The 23,600-nt window shown below is 38.3% G+C and overlaps 1 protein-coding gene across 1 annotated transcript in view; it reads left to right on the top strand.

Annotated features, from left to right (window-relative positions):
* The window catches only part of nudt8 (nudix (nucleoside diphosphate linked moiety X)-type motif 8), a 31,321-nt gene extending 16,420 nt beyond the window's left edge, over positions 1–14,901 (top strand). Inside the window, exons 3-4 of the mRNA XM_056243815.1 lie at positions 14,412–14,489; positions 14,616–14,901. Coding sequence (XP_056099790.1) covers positions 14,412–14,489; positions 14,616–14,846 — 309 coding nt within the window. The 3' untranslated portion in view covers positions 14,847–14,901. The remainder of the gene's footprint in view (positions 1–14,411; positions 14,490–14,615) is intronic.
* The last annotated feature ends 8,699 nt before the right edge of the window (positions 14,902–23,600 follow it).

Genomic DNA, 23,600 nt, shown 5'->3' on the forward strand with positions numbered 1-23,600 from the left:
TACTATCAAGATTGTCGAAATCCTCCGCCTCGCACGGGAATCAACACAACGGCTCAACCATTCTCATCTTTCCTGATTATCCACCGAGTGTAGCCCGTGCCAGGTCGGCGTTTAACGAGGTCCGTAAACTACTTCGAGGACGAGAGGGGGTCCTCTATGGTCTCCCACATCCAGCCCGATTTCGGAGTACGTATAACGGAACGGATAAGCCGTTTCAAGACGCAGCGACGGCCATGGCATATGTTAAGGATAGTGCTGGGCAAGTTAACGCGTTATTATCGCGTTAACGCATTTATTAATTAATGCCGACAACTTTTTTATCGCGCGTTAACGCAGTTTTTTTTTGTTTTGTTTTTAAAGTCCGTTGCTCACTGGCTCTGAATACACATAGGCCTACAGTCAAACCATGATCACGGGAGGGGTGGGATGTTGGTCAGCCAGCAAATAACCCACCCAAACCAGCAGTGGAGAGGCTTTGGCAGGTTCTCTCAGGTGATCAGAAAGGGAGACAGCGCTCCGCGAGTGAATGACAGGCGCTCTATGGATAGTAACCATGGCAACGGCTTCTGTGCGCTACGCAGCTGTAGTCTTTTTAACTTAAATTAAAATTATACATAACTTTACCTGATAGGCCTGCGTTAAGTTTAGCGGGGATGCTCTGCCATGTGAATTCCCTCCTGTTGATGTCCTGATAACTATTTAGATTCTGGAAACTCACAAACAGCGAGCCGAGGATCAGTCTCTCTTCCAATGATTTGTGCTGCGCGTCGTGTACAAAAAGTTAGACAATTCAACTTCGGCAACGCGCGGGCGCGGGCGTGAGGCGAGCATGACTGCAACAGTTTCACAGGAACGCACCGCACCCGCTTGTCGCTGCACCTGTGCTCGACCACTTCACCTCACTCTAGGCTGATTTATACTTCTGCGTCGGACCTACGCCGGAGCCTCTACGCTATAGACTGGTTTTCATTTATATATCTGCGTCGTTGTCCACATGCAGAGGGAGAGTGTGAAACCCGGGGAGCGGTTCTAGCAATCACAGCGCTTGCGGTACGCGTAGAATTGACGTTATATTTTTGGAGAGATGCACGTCAGGGTACGCGCGCTACACAGCTACGGCGTGAGTTCGACGCAGATGTATAAATTGGGCTTTACCTCTGTTTAATGTAATCTTACGTGGGAAACCATGGCATGCCATGACCAAACCTAAGCTGCTATCAGAGAAGCAACGTTGGTCGACTTATATCTGTAGTAGTGATCATGACCCTTTGACTACATAGACTGTTTCTGCTGCTCCCTGATACAAGATACCTGTTCAGAAAGAAAAAAAAACACAAGAAAACAGGACTCGTTTTAACAAGCTAGATAAAAGGTAATGCCCTGGCAGTGGCAAATAGCTTTGTTTAAATATTTGATTTGATTACATTAATGTTTAAGTTGAGATTTACAAGAAATATTTTATTGATACTGAGAATACTGCTGGTATAAAAGCACCTTATTTGTTTAAGGTTTCTGCAAACCACATGTTATTGCACTTTTGTAGCAGTACATTTAAATCAAAAGTGCGCAATACACTACTTTAGAATTCATTATTTAATTTTGCGCGTAACAATGCGATTAATCGCAAGAAAATCATGCGATTAATCGCGATTAAAATTTTTTATCGTTGCCCAGCACTAGTTAAGGACAACATTTTGCGTGAGGTGGCTTAGCTTCGCTTCTTTCTTTTTTTCTCTATTGACAGCAGACTGTTTTTTTTGGTGAGTGCACAAACTTAAATTTGGTAAACAATAATGCAAAAGACAACAATGAGGCGTGTTGATTTGGGACTAGAGTTAAGTTAATTTCTTTTAAGGCCTTTTTTCAGTCTTAAGGCCTGTACACACCGGGACGAATATCGGCTCGCGTTATTCGTCAGCGTTTTTCAACGCATTTTTTGTGTTCACACCCAAGCGATTTTCGCTGACGATGAGCCGAGTGAACACGCAAATTCATTCCCTGACATTAGATGGCGCTTAATGTAAAACAGAAATACCCCGGTCCACAAAGTGGCGCTGCGCAACTACGCTTCTGACACTCGCTTGTCACTCAGAAGAAGAGAGCAAGTTTGTCGCGTTTGTCATATAGTTCTTTATTGTCGTTGGTGTCTCTTTATAAAGACACCAACAAGACCAGCAGCTCTACATTCATCTAGCCTTGCATCTTCCTCGTCTTATTTCTTCCCGGCAGAGTATAGACGCTGTATATCTTCTTCGCCATTACGTATGTGTGCTCAGCAAGACCGTTTTGTGTTTGAGCGCCCCCAAGTTGTGTTTTACTGTAACTTCAGAAGCTCCAGACACGTGAGCAAAAGCGGCAATCTCATTGGTCGGATAGTTTTTGACGTGGCGCGTCAAACCAAAAAAACGAACCCGAGGCGTTTTTTAAAAAATGACGCTTTTACGCGTGGCGTTTTACGCGTCGGTGTGCACACTCGCATAGGCGCCCTTTGTTTAGTCACGAGGCGTTAAACGTCGGCGAATAACGCGCGCGAAATTCGTCCCGGTGTGAACAGGCCTTTAAGGTCTGCTAGAAGATAAAAAGCACCACTCTTCCTTTATTTTTATATTTAATTTGAAATATTGGGGTAATATTAAAATATTTTGTTAACAAATCTGTGCAGAGCAAGCTGGATAGCTAGAGTTCTTTTAAAAAGCACTTCATGTGTGGATTTGTTATTTGCGAGGGGTTATTTTTTCACCATGTTCTAGTTGGTGAATGGGGAAGTTACTGTTGCACTAAATTGACTGCTCCTATTTTTTGTTTTGCTAACTTTGGGTTAGTGGAGGGACTCTCTTCTGGTTACGTGGCACAAATGTTACTTAGGCTGGATTCGTACTACTACAATTTATAAATACTTAACACTAATATAAATGAACGCTCACACTGATGTATCAGGTACTTGCCAGATAAACTTTGTTAGTTGGAATGTTAAATCTTTAAATCACCCAGTGAAACGCCGAAAAGTACTCACACCTTAAGGAGTTGAATGCAGATATTGCCTTCCTGCAAGAAACCCATTTTAACACATCTGACCATTTTAGACTAAGAGGGGGATGGGTGGGACAAATTTTTCACTCTATTTTTCATTCTAAATCTAGGGGAACAGCTATTTTGATCAAAAAGACTATCCCGTTTGTAGTGTCAAAAGTTGATGCTGACTCTGCTGGCCGTAATATAATAGTAGTGGGCAGACTGAACAGTACCCCAGTAGTTCTTGCGAATGTGTACGCACCTAACTGGGATGATAGTGCATTTTTTACCAGCCTCTTCTCTCGAGTACCTGATATAGATACGCATCATGTCATATTAGGAGTAGATATTAATTGTGTACTGTCGCCCTCACTGGATCGTAGTTCACCCAAAACCATGCAACTAACTCGCTCAACAGTAGTACTCAATCAGCTTCTTAAAACTTATGGAATAACTGATGTTTGGCGCTTTCAGAATCCTGGGCGCAGATGCTACTCCTATTCACCGGTTCACAAAACATATTCTCGTAACGATTATTTTTTTGTTGATAATTGTTTACTTCCATTAGTCAGTAAATGTGAATACCAGGCAATAGTGATATCAGACCACGCACCACTGTTAATTACTTTAAACTTGCCTACTACAAGCAGTGGATATCGGTCGTGGCGATTAAATACATTACTTCTCTCGGAAACCAGGTTTGTTACATTTATTTCTAAGGAAATATATGAGTTTTTAGAGTATAACCGGACCCCAGGGGTGTCCTACTGTCTAATTTGGGAAACGTTAAAAGCCTATCTCAGAGGCCAAATCATATCGTATAGTGTAAAAACAACAGGAAAGGCTTAAAAAGATAGAAAGAGATATCCTGCAAATCGATGGGGTTCTCTCACACTTGCCATCAGTTGATTTATTTAAGGAACGATTGGCTCTTCAGACAGAATTCAATCTGTTATCTACGAAACTTATTGAGAACCTTTTGAATAAATCCAGACACAAGTCTTATGAACACGGCGAAAAAATAGGAAAAATCTTAGCTCATCAACTACAGCAACAAAGTGTTTCGACCAGTCAATCTTCGAAATTATTGATGAACATGATAAAAGATTAATTAAAAATGAACTGATCCATTAGAGATTAATAATAGGTTTATGGAGTATTATTCGCACTTATATACATCTGAATCCAGTAGAAATGAGGTACTGTTTGATTCATTCTTTAGCAAATTTACTCTACCCACTATTGATGAACAATATGCCTCAGATTTGGGAAGACCATTTTCAAAGGCCGAAATATTGAAAGCAATTGCCACCATGCAAAGTGGAAAATCGCCGGGGCCAGATGGCTTTCCGAGCGAATTTTTCAAGAAATTCTCCTCAGAACTTTCCATTATCTTACTTGCTGTCTATGATGAGTCCTTCATCTCAGGGTCGTTACCAGAAACCATGAGACAAGAAGTTATTTCTCTAATTCATAAAAAGGGTAAAAGTAAATTAGATTGTAGCTCATATCGCCCTATTTCATTGTTAAACGTTGATAGTAAAATATTTGCCAAACTTTTAGCATGTCCATTAGAGATTGTTATACCTTCAATAGTGTCTGATGATTAGACTGGCTTTATCAAAAATCGATATTCATTCTACAATATACGCAGACTTTTGAATATCCTCCATTATCCCACTCCACCCGATATACCTGAGGTGCTTCTGTCACTTGATGCTGAAAAAGCATTTGATCGGGTGGAGTGGGACTACCTCTTCTATGCATTGAAGAAATTTGGCTTTGGTGCCAAATTCATTTCATGGATTAATGTTTTATATTCCTCTCCTGTAGCAGCAATTCGGACAAACAATAATATATCATCCTTTTTCCAATTGGGCCGTGGGACTAGGCAGGGTTGCCCATTATCCCCCTTACTATTTGCACTGATGATTGAGCCCCTGGCAGTGGCAATACGGTCCGATAATACTATTAAAGGCATACTGAGGGGTGAATCCGAACATAAAGTGTCCCTTTATGCGGATGATACCCTCTTGTTTGTGTCTGAGCCGCTTAAGACCCTGCCTCGTCTACTGTCATTACTTGGTAGTTTTGGGAAAATATCAGGATATAAAATAAACATGCAAAAAAGTGAACTTATGCCGATTGACACTGCAGCCAGACTTATCACATTTAACTCCTTGCCATTTAAATTGAGTAAAGACAAATTTAAGTATTTAGGTATATGGGTTACTAATAATTACAAGAACCTTTATAAAACAAATTTTATTCCATTAATAGATTCTATAAAACAAGACTTTGAGCGTTGGGGTACATTACCGCTATCACTAGGAGGCAGGATAAACACCGTCAAGATGAACATCCTACCTAGATTTCCATATTTGTTCCAGTGTATCCCGATATTTTTAACCAAATCGCTTTTCCTACTCGATAGACAAGCTGATATCAGCTTTTATATGGAATGGGGAAAATGCACGCATCCGTAGAAGTGTTCTGCAGCGACATCGAGAGCATGGAGGACTATCATTACCCAATTTTCAGTACTATTATTGGGCAGCCAATGCTCGTTCTATGTTATATTGGTTTAATTCGCATACTGGTGGTCCTAAGTGGCTGTCCCTTGAGAATTTATCATGCCATCCTGCTTCTTTGCATGCATTGCACTGGTCAACATTGCCATCACCTCATCCAATTTATAAATACTCTCTGAATCCAGTGGTTAAGCACTCCTTCAAAATATAGGGACAGTTTAGAAGACATTTTTCACTTAACGATGTATCAGTCTATGCTCCCATAGTAAGAAATCACGTTTGCTCCTTCTATTATAGATGATTCTTTTGTTGCCTGGTCTGTAAATGGTCTTAGGGTACTAAAGGATATGTATATTGAAGGCACTTTTGCAACCTTCAGCAAGTGAAAGCTAAATTCCAAATTCCCAACACGCACTTCTTTAAATATCTTCAACTTCGCAGTTTTGTTGCATCATCTGTTAGTCACTTCCCCTCATTACCACCTGAGTCACTTCTTGAGACTGTTCTAAAAGTGAATCCATACTCCAAGGGGGCCATTGGTAAAATCTATAGTGCAATGAATACTCATAATATGGGACCTCTGGCTCACGTGAATAGATTGTGGGAAGAGGAACTGGCTATAGCCAGAATCTTTGAGGATGTATGGGAATTTATATTGAAAAACATTCATTCATCTTCAATATGTCAAAGACATCGAGTGATTCAATTTAAAGTTGTTCATAGATTGCATTGGTCTAAAGTAAAACTGGCAAAATTTAAATCAGACATAGATCCTCACTGTGATAGATGTGAAGCCGAACCATGCACTCTGTCTCGCATGTTTTGGCTCTGTCCAAAACTCAAAGATTTTTGGAAGCCTATATTTAAATTTATTTCCGACACATTGGGGACAGTCATAGAGCCTGATGCCATGATCTCTGTATTCGGCATTGTACCGCAGCATCTTCACTTAAATCAAAACAACAAAAGCCTCATAGCATTTACTACTCTTTTAGCTCGATGGCGGATACTGCTTAAATCCAAAGACAAGTCCCCTCCAACTTTTAAAATGTGGCTCATTGATCTTTTATACAATCAGACCATGGAAAAAATAAGGTACGCTACAGCAGGCTGTGCCTATACATTTTTTTATATCTGGCAACCGGTTCTGGACCAAATTAGGAAGGTGGATCCCTCTCTAATCTCAATTTCAGAGGAGTAACATACACAAGTATGCCTTCTCTTAATAATTTTTTTTATTTTTTATTAATGTGTATTGGTGCAACGGGTGGGGATTGTTCTTGGGTGGGTTTATTTAACATAAAATAAAATGTATTGTAAAGTGTATCTTATGTTTGATAAGATGTTTAATAAAAACACTTTGGAGGAAAAAAAACAAATAATGACATCTTATAATCCTAAATTTGACTGGAAGCCAATAAAGGGATGCTAGTACAGGTGTTATACTCTCATAGTCCCGGTTAAAAGCCTTGCAGCAGTATTCTGAACCAGTTGTAGACGTGAAAGTGATGCGTGAGAAATAACATAGTACAATGAATTACAATAGTCCAATCTGTATGTAATAAAAGCATGCATTACAACTTCCAAATCAGTAAAAGACAAAAAAGGTTTCAATTTCATTATATTCCTTAATTGGAAGAAGCCACCTCTAACCACTGAATTTATATGCTTATCAAACTGTAACTCGGCATCAAAAAGAACTCCAAGACTCCTCGCGTGATTATGTACCTTCCATTTAAAAAGGCCTAATTCATTAATTATATGTTTGGTAGATATCGGAGGGCCAAACACTATCACTTCAGTCTTTGATTCATTCAATTGGAGAAAATTGGCTGACATCCACTCCTTAAAATCGTTAAAACAATCAAAAAGAGACTGCAGGGCTGAATTATTCCCCATTTTTATAGGTAGATAAAGCTGAGTATCATCGGCATAAAGATGATAATATACATTGTTTTTTTTTATACAAATATCAGCCAGTGGAAGCATGTAAATAGAAAATAAGACTGGACCCAATATTGATCCTTGTGGAACCCCACACTTCATTAGAGCAGAAGGAGATGAAAAAAATCCTAATTCCACAGAAAACGTTCTCCCAGAAAGATATGAGTTGAACCAGTTCAGAGCTTTTCCTTGAATCCCTGCCCACTCTCTTAGACGCTCCAACAGTATAGCATGGACTATAGTATCAAATGCAGCAGTCAAATCAATTAAAACTAAAATTGCACACTTTCCTGAATCGACAGCCAAAAACAAGTCGTTTGACACTTTGAGAAGGCTTGACTCTACTGTGTTGAGCCCTAAATCCTGATTGGAACTTATTAAAAATACCCTTTCCATTTAAATAAATAGAAAGCTGTTGAAAGACAGCCTTCTCTAAAACTTTTGACAGGAAAGACATTGATATGTTATGGTAAAATATCGATATGGTAAAATCGATGTCATCGTTACTGTCTTTACAGTGTGTACAATCTCTAAGGACTGAAGAAGCCTCCTGACAGAGCTGAAGTATAGTTATAGTATTGGGCGTGTAGCTTCCGACAGGCGCTGTATGCGGTAGACCAATCACAACAGACTAGGGTTGTGAGATATAACGATATCGGATGGACGAAATAAAAAGTCTATAGTTTCATATTATGCTCTATCGTTTATTACGTAGTGTTGCAAAAATACCTTGTTTACGGCAAAACTTTTTCATAATTTGGATGACTGCAATCTTACACGCCACCATGTTGTAATGGTGATAATGAACATGCTGCGATGCTAGAATCCGTTGTGAGGCGCCGGCGCAATCAGGGGAATTTTTGTCCTTCTGAGGAACCTGTTCCTCCGTAATTTATGGTCATATGGATAGAAGTGTAAGACTGGAAAACTGGAAACTGGGTGAAGAGATAGACCACTGGTCTATGAGACAAAGGACCTTGGCAAATTAACATTTGAACTCTCTCACACACACACACACACTTCTTCCCCGCATCCCCCACTCTCGCAGTGACACATAAGAATATATATGGTTTAATGTGAATGATTATCATTGAGTATTGTGTTTAGTATCATTTAAACTGTCGCAGGGTAAGTGATACATATGTCTCATTTCAAGTAAAACAAAAGGAAATAAGGGTTTTAAGAGTTTAGGGATATCTGGCACACAAATGAATGTGGTCTCCTACTCCCAGAAGGTGTGAACTCAATGCTAATTTCCACTGTTAGCAAATGGTACCATGTAAATCAACTTCGGCCCCCAGTAAGTCTGGGGGGATGAACACAGTAAATTTCCACTGTGAATACAGGTTTACATATGAAATGAGGTCTGGCTATTTAATGGAAGGCAGCAAGGGATCGTGGCTCTTTCTGTTTCTCAGATAGCCCGTGGATGCGGAGTCGCCGAGACTCAGCATTCATGTATTTCATGTCGGGTAAAAGATTTTCCTCTTTGTTCTAGAACATTTGATGATTTGCATTGATTATCTTTCAATTATCAGGTGTATCCGGCACGTCAGGGGCGCTGGTTGCGTTTTTAGTTTATAATTTTATTTTAACGTTCTTAGACACAGGTCCGCCTCTTCAGATTAATTATATCTGTGACAAGCGCGATTTCTCTACATCTATCATTCGAAACTACAATCAAGGTATTAGGCTTTACGGGAAAAATGCTGTGATTAATGCATTCATCTACTTAGGTCAACATAAGACTCAAAAACCTTATCATCAAGCCAAATACCACGCAAGCAACCATTGTATCATTACACTCTGTTTGCTCCTCTCTGGCGATGTTCATCAGTGCCCCGGTCCAAATTCAAACGTTGTGGACGGAGCGATGTGGCCTGGTGTAAATCAGCCTGGACTAGAAACTGCATTTGATGTCCAGGTTCAACAAGTTGAGGATTGCAGAGACCTCGCCGGTGGGCCTGTGGATCGGAGGCACAGTGTCTCTTCCCTCTACTGTTGTTTACACGCCGGGGAGTCGACGCCCAGCCCGGTGGATGTCTCATGCGCTGCCGTGCGGCTTGCGGCGGGTGGTGGGGGCTGGGAGTGCGCGGCGGCTGCGGCGGAGGGAGAGAGTCGGGAACACATGGCAGCTGCTGCTACAGATGAGGATAAACAATGCTGCACGATGGCTACGGTGAATGATGAGGACGGTGGGTGTCTGCTGGTGAACGCAACGGGCATGGCGGTGGATCTGGATATCTGTCCTAGAGGTGCTTGTTTACCTGCAGCGTCAGGCGCACTTTTGTCAGTGGCGTTGTCCCGTCCAAGTAGTCCTACTAGATCTTTGCTTCCAAGAGGTTTGAATTCGGCAAAATGTAAGTACTCTAACACACAAAATGAAAGAAATGACTGTTCATCAAACTCTAAACGGCGAACTTGCACCCGGGGAGAACAAATCCATCAAGGAAACAAACATACCGGTAGTAACTGTAAAGACATCCATGGACCTATTCCTGTAAACCCCGTTTTTAAAAAACATCGCAGTTTTAAACTTTTTAAAACAGTTAATCATTCTAGAGTAATCTGGGATCCCCAAAAGAAACCCAGGGGACTATTAGGAGGGCATTTAAATATCCGTAGTGTAATGTCTAAAATTGAACAAGTCAAACATTTGTTATGTGACTCCAATCTAGACTATCTATGTCTTTCAGAAACATGGTTAAATAAGAACTCACCATCGGCAGCTTTGAATATACCCGGATATAATTTATTTAGACGAGATAGAGTTAAGGGAAGAGGTGGTGGAGTCATGGTTTACCTGAAGAATAATATTCACTGCACCCAGATTCAACTATCTAATGTAAATCTGGAATGTATTGGATTAACTATTACTCTTTCTTCACAAATGTCTTTTGTTATGTTTTTACTCTATCGTCCACCTTCTTCTACCAATACCTTCTATGATGAATTTAAAAGGTTACTCAAAGAATGTAATTCAAAACAAGAAGTTTTACTCTTAGGTGATTTTAATATAAATTGGGATGACAAGAGAAACAGGAATTCCTTAAAAAGAATTACAGATAATATGGACTTTACACAACTAATTAAAGGTCCTACTAGATTAACCGCTTCCTCACAGACGCAAATTGATTTACTTTTCACCAACAGGCCAGAAAGAGTTGAGAAAACATATAACCTCATTACTGGATTAACTGACCATAACCTAATTTTATTCTCAAGAAAGCTTACAAATAATAGATTTAATACAAATAAATATCATTCTCAGCATTCTAGAATTCCTAAAAGTGAACTTGAGAATTTTCAAATGACTATAAATAAAATAAACTGGAATGAAATTATAGCTGGGAGGAAGGTAGAGGAAGATAGTGAGAGATTTATAAACACAATTCAAAGTATAGCACAAGAGTTTACAAAAACATCCCAAGGTACGAAAAAAAGTAAAAAGAACTGTCTACCATGGTTGAATACAGACTTACTGAAACTGATGAAGGACCGAGATCATGTATTAAAAGATTTTCTTAAGTTTAAGTTGCCAATTGATAGACAAAAGTTTATAATGTTACGTAATAGGGTCACTCGAGAATTAAGAAAGGCTAAAGCAAACTTTTTTATTAGTATTATTCATGAGTCTAGAGGTAATACTACACAAATCTGGGAGCATATTAAGAAATTAATTGGTGTAAATAACAGTGGATCATCAAAGCAACTACAGTTAAAGCTACATGGTAAAATATCTGAGGATCCCTTTGAACTGGCTGAAGCCTTTAAAAGATACTTCATTGACTCTGTAGATGAGATTACTCAAAGTTTCACTGAAACAAAGAATAACATTTTGGTGGACTGTCAGCTCCAAACTTCTAAACCCCAATTCTGTTTAAGTAACATCTCCGAGCAAGAGGTATTAAGGATAATTAAAACACTTAAGACTTCCAAAGCTAAGGATTGTTACAGAATGGACTCTATAATGCTCAAGTCGTTAAAGGACTGCTTAGCTCCAACCATTACAAATATCATAAACCTTTCAATATTTCAAGGGATTTTTCCAAACACATGGAAAACTGCTATTGTGTCACCAATTTTTAAAGGAGGAGATCCCCAGATTATCAGTAACTATAGACCTATCAGCATTTTGCCTGTTGTATCCAAGGTGATGGAGAAGTGGGTTTCAGAGAAAATAGTTTTTTATTTGAACAACAGTGACTTTAGCCTGCATCCTATGCAATTTGGTTTTAGAGCTCACCATTCAACAGAGACTGCTACCCTTTTCCTTCTGGAAAACATTAAATCTATGATGGATGCGGGTGGTATTGTGGGGGCAATTTTCTTGGACCTTAAAAAGGCCTTCGACACTGTGAATCATGGAATACTTGTTAACAAATTAGCTTCTTTTAATTTTTCCAATGATACCATTAAGTGGATTGATTCATATTTAAAGGGAAGAACAAATTATGTAAAGGTTCAAAATCATAAATCCACTGCTTATACAAATAATACTGGTGTTCCGCAAGGTTCTATACTTGGGCCATTGCTGTTCAGTCTTTATGTTAATGATTTGCCTTTAGTTTGTCCCGATATAGAAATCCTATTATATGCTGATGATGCTGTTATTTATGTACATAGCAGCACAAAACAGCAAGCTGCTTTAAAACTAACCAGTGCAATGAACTATATCACTACATGGCTTGACATTTCATGTCTAACGTTAAATGTTTGTAAAACAGTTAGCATGTTCTTTTCAAAACGACCATGTAGCGTTCCAGACCCTGACATAATGATATCAGGTCAAAATTTGCAAGTTGTGACTGAATACAAGTATCTGGGTGTTTGGATTGATTCAAATCTCAGTTTTAGAACTCATGTAAAAAGTATGTGCAAACGAGTTAGATTTAATTTAAGTAATTTCAGATTTGTTAGGGAATCATTCAACTTTGAAACTGCTATGATATATATGAATGCCATGATTATCCCGCATTTTACATACTGTTTGACAAGCTGGGCACAAGCTAACAAGTCTACAATGAAGTCACTTGAAAGTCTTTATAAACGTACTCTTAAAGTTTTAGTTCAGAAACCTAATAGTTTTCACACCTGTCAAATTTTAAATACCCATAGACTTCTGAGTTGGGAAAACTTGATCACTTATAGTAACCTTTGTCTAGTTTATAAGATATTGCATAGCACGGCTCCACCTCCACTGAAGAGATTTGTTATGCAGAGAGCAGGCACTCATGTCACCAGAGGTATCACAAGAGGGGACTGTATCATTCCCACTCGAAAAAGCGCCTTTAGTCAGTCAGCGTTCTCTGTAACTGCAACTAAACAGTGGAATCTATTGCCAAGTCTGATAAGAGAAACAAAGACTTATCGTTCTTTTACTGGTCAGCTTAAGAACTGGCTAATTGATAATCAGAAATGTGCACATTAGACTACTGACTGCCTACTGATAATTGTTGCTTGCTAGCAGATTGTCTTGTGTCAAACTTGTTTATCTCTCATTTTATAGGCTATGTTGTGTGCTGATGTTACTTGTTATTTATTGTTGTGTGTTGTATCTGTCTTATCATTACTTTTCTATGCTGTTATTATTTGTGGACTGTAAAAAGTCATTTTTGTTTTTATATCTTGATTTTAGGTTGCCTTCATAATAACTGGCCAGGGACAACAGATGAAAATTAGCCTGTTGAGCTAACTCTGGCTCATTTACAGTTATTTTACTGTTAATTAATGAGCACTGTCCCTGTAAAATAAACAAATAAATGAAATGAAAATGAAATTGATTATGGAATTATTATAATACATTTACCTGACATAATAAATTGTTATATTTGATTATTCTAACAGACTTTGACTTTATTTTCATTGGAGTTAAAATGAATAGTCAAACATTAACGTATACTTAATGATGCACAGATATCATTGAAAAACACTTTCATTTTATGGAGTCAGATGAAACGAGTTAATACATAAGATAGAATGTATTGTATTTAATTATAAATCCCTTTGCCATTGGAAGAGACGGAACGCGCATGTGACCTTCACCGCTAATTTGAATGCCGCCCTTGGATCGAATTAGTCGGACTTACAGAAGCAAGACATTATTCAAAACTGTAAAGCTTTTTTAAAATACAGAAAACAAGCAGGATGTCGTTTTCTGCCCTCTGTGTCCTTTCCTCTAAGCAAACCTCGTCACAATGAACCGAAAATTCTTTAGAAAATGTTTTCCTTTCGGTTTGTTAATCTGTATTATAGCCTATATTTCTCATATAGGCCTATATTTGTTTTATATATTTAGTTTTATTCAGTTTTCTCCATTCATAGAAGCGCTTTAAGTGCGTGATATATGTGACGTTGTGTGAATCCATGTTCTACACTATCCTGCAATTTTCACTGGTTTCAAAACACACAACAAGCTGCACATTACCTGCTATTCATTTTCACTGAAATGTAAGCCTAATTGTTTGACAGTTGGTAACATATCCAGTTTATCCTCGGGAAAACTAACGCCAGCGCATTGCCATTGTGACTCACCTATGATGACTTGACAGCTGAGCACAGGCATTTCACTCTTGTTGGATAGGCTATGCTTCAATATCACATTTGCACAGTCTGTACTATTTGAATTTGTGATTGGTTGACTGCTAAATTAAAATTTTACAGAACTATAAAATAACGTTATTAATGTAATGTTTACATTTGGCATTTTATATAGCAATATTTTATGTTTTGCCTGTAATCATTTGTTTTTTTAGAAAATTGTTTTATATTTCATTCATATTTTATATTTCTACATTCTTAATCAACATTTTCCCAGGAATTCTAAATAATGAATGCACAGTTGAGTGTCAGAAAGCTTTTAACTATTTCTGAAGTAAAGATCAGTGCAATTCTTCATCTAATTTTATGTTTCCTAATTTGCAGTCTGGAATGATGATTGCGCCTGTAATCGCCAATCTTGGACCATTGGAGAGACTCTCTTTTCGACCTAATCCAAGTGAGGTACAGGCAGACCACTGCACATTTCCCCAATTTACATCATCACAATCCATTCAGTTCTACCACATCATGGCAGACTGTTTGTCCTGAGATAAGGGTTGAGTAACACTGCACTTCTTTGATTGACAGGTGGAAGAGATTTTTACCCTGACACTTGAGCATTTATGTCAAGCCCAAAACAGAGGATACACACACTTCCGTACTGGTGACCGTTATGGGTACACACTCCCTGTGTTTCACAGTCCGAAGTATCGAATCTGGGGTCTGACGGCAGTGGCCTTAGATCAAGCACTCAAGCTTATTGTGCCGCCAGAGCATCTGTTGGACCACACCACCTTCACCACAGAGGCTGCCTGCTAAACATCATCAACTTACAGATCTGCTTTTAGGAAGAATCTCACGGAAAACTCTCAAGAAAAGTCTGGGTCTTATTTCATATTTTGGTATTTAAAATGGGTTTTATTTCCTGTATCCATAAGGTCTTTGAGGTGCAATATGTCCTGGTCATTTCTCTGAGATTCCCCCTTTGCTGTTTAGGCTTTAGGGTTAATGCCCACTGAAACTAAATGAGTTGCATTGGTTAGCTGGTGCACTGTTATGAAAAGTGTCAAGTTTGTTTGACATCATGCCTCCAGTGAAATGAAGAGTGTTAATTTACACAACACACATTGAATGTATTTTTAGGATTTAGCATTATGAGTTTTGTTTTCATCATCTTAACCTAGATGGTTGTTTTATGTGAGTGTCCATTTATTTAATCAATGCTTATAATAAAAGTGTTCAAATGCTTTAAAGATTCAAGGTATTCGTACTGAATTTAAATTTTTTGACAGCAGGGATTCTCAATCCTGCACATGGACAACCATTTTCCAGAAGTTTAGTTCTACCTTTAATAAACTGTCCACACCACTGGATGTCTGTGCTCCTGTTGTGTGGTGTTCAACATCTGTGTCATGCTGCCGATGACCACGGGAAATTCTCAAAAACAGAGACATCTATTGCAAAGAGATTTTCTTTATGAGGCAATATGGGGGAACATTACCATATCAATCAATTATATCATATCAACCTGTTCGTCCAGCAAACTCTCATTATTGATTGTATTATCAACTCTAAGAAAGAATATTTTTCATGGCCACAGAAAAATAACTTGGTCACACTTTAGATTATGGTACAATCCTCACTTTTAACTGACATTTAACTGCCTCAATAAACTCTAAATTACGGCTTATTAACCCTCTGGGGTCTCAGGTGTTTTTGGGGTCCTTGAGATGTTTTGACATGCCCTGACATTTGTGCTTTTTTCAGTTGCTTGTAAACATATTAATGGCACAGGTGAAATTACACTCTATATAGCACACACAGGGCTACCATAATATGTGAGCAACATGTATGTACATGTTTGTATTTTTGAGAGAATATTGTTTATGCATGGTTATTGAAAAAACTAAAAATTAAAGTTTCTGAAATAAGGCCACAAAACACATACTAAATATCTGTCCACAAGACTTTTGACTAATGGATGTTGTCGCCTAGAGTTTTTTCTTCAAAATGATCTGAAAATCATCCTGACTAATCATTCACATAACACAATAGATTGTTTTGGAAAGGCAATATGCGGATGGGCGTGAACGGCCCAACCCCCTCATGAATAATTAGGTGGTTCTCACCTGAGAAGACAAAGACCCGCATAATAATGAGCCTTTCATTCAGGTGTGTCACACAAGAAAGAATGCAAGGGAAAAAAAATAAAATAAATATATATATATATTCAAAAGCACATTTTTAGTCATACCTGGAAACAAATCCTGTTCAAATAAGTTATATGGGCCACTCTACAGAATTGGTTCAAAGTTAGAGTTGGAAACATCTTGAAAAGAAAATAGTCTTTTACCATAAATGTGTTATAAAGTATTATTTTTTAAAGTAGGCCAATACATTTTATCATACATATTTCAAAGTTAAGGATTCATTATTTTGATATAGCTTGCATTGGAACAAACACTATAACATCTTAGACAGTTTCTGCTCATATGTTAACCCCCTGGGGTCGGCTATCGCGCCGGCGCGATTGTCTCGCTTTTTTTCTTATCAGTGTAAAAGAGACTCAAAATACTCGGTTAATTTTGATCTTACATATAAGTGTTGTACATCATTAGATCCTGTTAAGTTTCTATTTTTTTTGTGGATACTCACAATAAAAACAAAGTGTTGTGCTTTTCACCAAATAAAGAAAAACAAACATGATGCGAGTTCTGCGTTCTCTCTGTCAGTGAAGTCCATTCTGAAACGCGTCCTAAGATTAACTGTAACTCCGCGATTACTTGTCACACAGGCACGAGAGGTTTTTCTTTATGAAGCTTAAATTCTCTTCTTTTAAATGAAGTAATTTATATAAAAAACAAATATTCTCAGTTTATGCAATCTGTATGAAAAGAGAGTGCTGTCAGTATTTTTTTCCCCAGCTCATTACACTTCATTACGCGTTAATCTGACACGCCCACGGAGGACGCGCGCTATTCAAACGCAAATGTCGAGGCAAGCCATGACAATGCCCACATCAGCCGTTCCACCGCGGCGGTAAAATGTGTGGTGTATTTGCTGCCTTTTACCGCTAAGAGGCGCTACAATCATAGACTCTGAAAAGTGTTCGTTTATTCCGGTTTATTCTCTCTAATGTGTAATCTGCTGCCGCACCGCGCTGATTCAGAGCGATTGAAAGCTGGTAGCAGAAGAATTCAACAAGTGAAATGTAGTTAAAATAATTCATAATCACAATACTGAAATTAGGCTACTGAAATGTAATTGAATAAATAATGAAAACATTTCAACATAAAACATTGCAATAAAAACATTTAGGCTACATGAATGAGGCTTTACAACTTTATCAGCATACAGAAGACAGCTCAATGATCAACGCAATGACACGAGCTTCGAGGAGCTTCATTCGACCCGAGATCGAATCTCAATGTAGCATACATGTTGTTAACCGATGTTGTCCTACGTTTATATTTTCCCACCTTGATGCTTAAATAGGTAACTGTTTATATCTGTTTACTTATTTAAAGTCAAGAGTTTTGTTTGATTATCATTACAACATAAATTTGCTACATTCCTGTAGAACCACAGCCGCTGCACAAACGACAAAAACTGATGAAGGAAGATTGTCAGCCGATTGCATCAGAAAATGAAAATGAAGAAGCTCGTCTTTAGTCTGCTAAATTATTGTGTAATGTAAAAGAACACTAAAATTACTTAAGTTTGAAACCAAGTTCGAACATTTCAAGGTTTAAATTTTTTAATTTAAAACAGGGTTGCATCTTGTTTAGAGTTTATTTCTTTTGCGATGCAAAATAAGAAACACTAGGCTAATCTTATTCTTGCGACATTTTAAATTTGTATTGCCAAAGAAATTACAGCTAAATTAAACAATTAAAACAGTAGGCCTACAAAACGAAAATTGTCCAAAGAAACATAATTAAATTAAAAACATGCGTTTCTCTTTGCCTCTCTCGCGCTGGATCTCTTTTTAACAAGTTTATTAATGCCTCGTTTCCACTGAGTGGTACGGTACGGTTCAGTACGGTACGGTTCGGGTCGGGTCGCTAAACCATGATCGGGGCTCGCGTTTCCACTGCCAACAGTACCTTACTTGATAGGCGTGGTGTATGCCGGAGAGAAGCGATCGACGTCATTTTCGCGCGAACAAAAGCGACATAGTAAACAACAATGGATGACAGACAGCAGATCTTGTTCTTGCTTCTCGGGATGTTTGTCACAAGAAACAAGCGCTGGCATTAGGCGTTTCTCAATACCAAGTAGCCACGCAAAGTCCGACTCAGGAGAATGATCCCGAGGACGCGAGTCCAGTAATTCTGCTGATGGAACAGCGCGTTCTTGAATGCGCCACTCAGCTCGCTCTGCTACTCCGGTTATGTACATTTTAGGCAACAATAAAACGAAATATGTTATAAAACACCACTCTGCTTCTTTTCGATTTAATTTAAATACATTTTAAACATTATAAGCACACAAATGTGGTTCAGGCAACGCATAGCCTATTGATTATATTCACTGCATGTATGTAACGTTATATTTATAACAAAACTAAATATAAAACACAATCCTGCCTCTTTTCGTTTAAATTTAAAAATATTAAACATATTCCAGGCAATGAATTGCATATTGCATTGGTACAAATGTTGCAATAAACAACATTACAGATGATCTTGTAATAAAATAAAATAAATGACAAAACTATCTATTTTTGGTGAATTTCAGTTTTATAATAATAGCCATTATAAAAGTATAAGTAAAAGGTACAAAAATATATACAGTAAAGCTTTAATCACAAAGCAAACAATTCAGTCAAATATACAAATTCAGCGCTCAAATAGCCTATATGAAACTTCACTTAGCCTTCTGCCAAAACTATTGGCCAGGGAACGAATTATAGATTCACGAGACCAAAGATCGCCTGTTAGGTCTGTACAAGACGAATTATATCTCATGTTTAACCACTGTACAGAGACGTCAGAGTCAGCGGCAAACATCAGAACGGCTAGCCGGGTAAAGGCTGCTCCAGGCGGGGTACTTGAGCGCCGAGCACCCGGTGATTGCTTGGAATGGATCTTCAAATGATCATAAATCTATAAATAAACCACAGATTTGAGCTTTAAAAAACTACTTTCTCGCCTGAAAAACTCTTAAAACTACATTTCGTGACACAATAACAGTAGTATTATATTTTAACTGTATGCTTCTAATGCCCTTGTAGCACGCGCAAGTGACGATACTCTGTCAACCAATCACCGTTCTGCAGTGAGTCTAGCTCCACCTTTTAGTACCGTACCACTGTGCTAGGTACCCCAACGGAAGGGTACCCAAAAAGTGGTACGGTACGGTTCGGCTTTTTGGTACCATTCACAACTTTTGACAGTGGAAACGCAAATAATTGCGTACCGAACCGAACTGTACCGTACCGTACCGCTCAGTGGAAACGAGGCATTAGCCTCCCTCGCTGTGCGCGCGGGTCTCTCTCTCGAAATTAAACATTTCAGGGTAAAAACACATCATACAGCTGATATACTCTTATCTGTATGACCAAAAAATTACGGGGGGGATTAAAATAATTCAGCAGAAGCAGGGATGTTTAGACCAGAAGGAAATCCTAGTCCCCCCTGGCAAATCACACTTTACTTAAAACCATGTTTTTAAAAACTCTAGGTTGTAGGGAACAGACCTCTCTGCCATGCGCGCGCATGGTTTGGAGCACAATATCTGTCTCGCATGCACGCTCGCTCTAGATAGATTACGGGATATTTTAACTAATGTGCGGTATAACTAGTCGATCACGAGTGGCTCAACAGATAGATCTATAGATAAACTATATCTTTTAGGAATTTGACCGACCGGGTTGACACTTCAGCGTGAGAAATCGGGGGTGTGGCGTGAGAGCGTGAGATTTGGGTCAATTGCGTGAGTAGCCTACTCTCACGCTCAATGCGTGAGAGTTGGCAGCCCTGAAAAAAAAAAATATATATATATATATATAGTATATATATAGTATATACACTCACCGGCCACTTTATTAGGTACACCTGTCCAACTGCTCGTTAACACTTAATTTCTAAGCAGCCAATCACATGGCGGCAACTCAGTGCATTTAGGCATGTAGACATGGTCAAGACAATCTCCTGCAGTTCAAACCAAGCATCAGTATGGGGAAGAAAGTTGATTTGAGTGACTTTGAACGTGGCATGATTGTTGGTGCCAGAAGGGCTGGTCTGAGTATTTCAGAAACTGCTAATCTACTGGGATTTTCACGCAGAACCATCTCTAGGGTTTATAGAGAATGGTCCGAAAAAGAAAAAACATCCAGTGAGCGGCAGTTCTGTGGGCGGAAATGCCTTGTTGATGCCAGAGGTCAGAGGAGAATGGCCAGACTGGTTCGAGCTGATAGAAGGGCAACAGTGACTGAAATAACCACTCGTTACAACCGAGGTATGCAGCAAAGCATTTGTGAAGCCACAACACGCACAACCTTGAGGCGGATGGGCTACAACAGCAGAAGACTCCACCGGGTACCACTCATCTCCACTACAAATAGGAAAAAGAGGCTACAATTTGCAAGAGCTCACCAAAATTGAACAGTTGAAGACTGGAAAAATGTTGCCTGGTCTGATGAGTCTCGATTTCTGTTGAGACATTCAGATGTTAGAGTCAGAATTTGGCGTAAACAGAATGAGAACATGGAACCATCATGCCTTGTTACCACTGTGCAGGCTGGTGGTGGTGGTGTAATGGTGTGGGGGATGTTTTCCTGGCACATTTTAGGCCCCTTAGTGCCAATTGGGCATCGTTTAAATGCCACGGCCTACCTGAGCATTGTTTCTGACCATGTCCATCCCTTTATGGCCACCATGTACCCATCCTCTGATGGCTACTTCCACCATGTCACAAAGCTCTAATCATTTCAAATTGGTTTCTTGAACATGACAATGAGTTCACTGTAGTAAAATGGCCTCCACAGTCACCAGATCTCAACCCAATAGAGCATCTTTGGGATGTGGTGGAACGGGAGATTCGCATCATGGATGTGCAGCCGACAAATCTGCGGCAACTGTGTGATGCCATCATGTCAATATGGACCAAACTCCCTGAGGAATGCTTCCAGCACCTTGTTGAATCTATGCCACGAAGAATTGAGGCAGTTCTGAAGGCAAAAGGGGGTCCAACCCGTTACTAGCATGGGGTACCTAATAAAGTGGCCGGTGAGTGTATATATATATATATATATATATATATATATATATATAGGCTATATATAATTAATTTTTTTACATAACTGCTTTTGAAATTACGATTGGTAGCCTATTATTATACAGATGCAAAGTCGTTCTGTTGGATACTATTTTTTTTCCTTAGTGTAAAATGGAAATGCATGATAATTGTATTTTATAAATATAAGCACAAAAAAACTGTATGGTGTAACAGAGTTTTAGAGCTAGACAAATCTAAATAAATATAAAAAATACAGCAGACCTTGTTTGTGCGGGATTTGAACCCGTGTCATCTTGATGATGAACCCTAAGTTCTACCGCTCGGCTATGAATTTTCTCACTGAGAAATACCCAAACGTCTGTTTCTCACATGAGCGATTTTTTCATTTAGCCTGTGAGTGTAGGCCTATACTTTAGCCTTTTACAGTTTTAAAAGATTATATCTTATCTGTATGACCAACAATTACGGAGTAGGCTATAAATGTTTGTTGTAGGCTTATTTGGAAATTACCATAACTTGTAGTATTTCATCCTTAGGCTACAGACATTAGCCCCACTTACGTTTTGCTAAATGTCCCTTTGCGCCACCTGGCGGTCGTTTCGCGAACGACTTTGAAATGCGACTGGTTTATTTTGACCGCGGTGGTTGGCTAAAAATGGTATGTGGATGGCTAAAAGGTGTGACTAAAAATGTGCTTTTGGCTTTCATTTATATTTTGATTGTTTGTATATATATACACACTACCGTTCAAAAGTTTGGGGTCGGTACGATTTTAAATACTTTTAAAAGAATTCTCTTCTGCTAACCATGGCTGCGCTTATTTGATTAAAAATACAACAAAAATCAGTTATAGTATTAAATATTATCTCCAGTGTAAATCAGCTGTTTTCTGTGTGAATATATAGTAAAGTGTAATTTATTCCTGTGATCAAAGCTGAATTTTCAGCATCACCAGTGTCAGTGTCTTCAGTGTCAAATGATCCTTCACAAATCAGTATAATATGAGGATTTGATGCTCAAGAAACATTTATTATTATTATCAATGTTGAAACAGTTGTTGGTCTGTCAGTTGTACAGTTTTTTTTTTGTTTTTTTTGTTTTTGGATTCTTTGATTAATAGGGTTAGGGTTAGAATCTTTTGTAACATTATAAATGTCTTTACTGTCACTTTCGATCAAATTAATTATTCCTTGATAAATAAAAGTATTGATTTCTTTCCTCCAAAAAATAAAAATAAAATTCTCACTGACCCCAAACTTTTTAACGGTAGTGTATATATATATATATATATATATATATATATATATATATATATATGTGTGTGTGTGTGTGTGTGTGTATACATATTTATTTATTTATATATATATATATATATATTGTCCTTGCATTCTTTCTTGTGTGACACCACTGAATGAAAGGCTCATTAGTATGCAGTCTGCTCAGGTGAGAACTGCCTAATTATTCATGAGGGGGTTGGGCCGTTCCGCCCATCCGCATATTGCCTTTGCAAACAAAAAAATGTTTTTCACAATTTAAAACAATCTATTGTTTTATGTGAATGATTAGGCAGAATGATTTTCAGATCAATTCGAAGCAAAAACTCTAGGCAACAACATCCACTAGTCAAAAGTCTTGTGGACAGATATTTAGTATGTTATTTGTGGCCTTATATTAGAAACTTTATTTTTTAGTTTTTTCAATAACCACGCATAAACAATATTCTCTCAACAATACAAACATGTATTAACATGTTGTTCACATATTATGGTAGCCCTGTGTGTGCTATATAGAGTGTAATTTCACCTGTGCCATTAATATGTTTATAAGCAACTGAAAAAAGCAGAAATGTCAGAGCATACCAAAACATCTCAAGGACCCTGAAAACACCTCAGATCCCAGAGGGTTAAATATATAGTATGTTTTGTCAAACATAAACTAATCAACTATCAAAAGCTTATTTGATGTCTATTTTAGAGTAAAAAATGTATAATCTATCCAAAACTAGTCAACGGAATGTTGTCTTTCATATTTCGTCTGTAACAGTGCGCATATTTGATGCGTGATTCATATTTAAACACTCTTTTTGCGTTTACAGACACTATTCTATATCGCGATTAGAACAAAGCACAGGAATAAAACACTTACACAATTCTCAGCTGGATCCTCCTCGCTCCTCGAAGTGAAAATAAACCAGCACTTGTTCTGAGGTAAATTATTCCTCACAGCCTCGCAAGACGACAGTACATTAATCTGACTAAATGTAGTGTTTTACCGAGTTTATGTGGGTGTTTACACGTCTCCGTGTGTTGCTTCAGATCATTAGCGTTTGAA

This window comes from Rhinichthys klamathensis, unplaced genomic scaffold (genome assembly GCF_029890125.1).
Source record: "Rhinichthys klamathensis goyatoka isolate OS25496 unplaced genomic scaffold, OSU_Roscu_1.1 h1tg000849l_1, whole genome shotgun sequence".
NCBI lineage: Eukaryota > Metazoa > Chordata > Actinopteri > Cypriniformes > Leuciscidae > Rhinichthys > Rhinichthys klamathensis.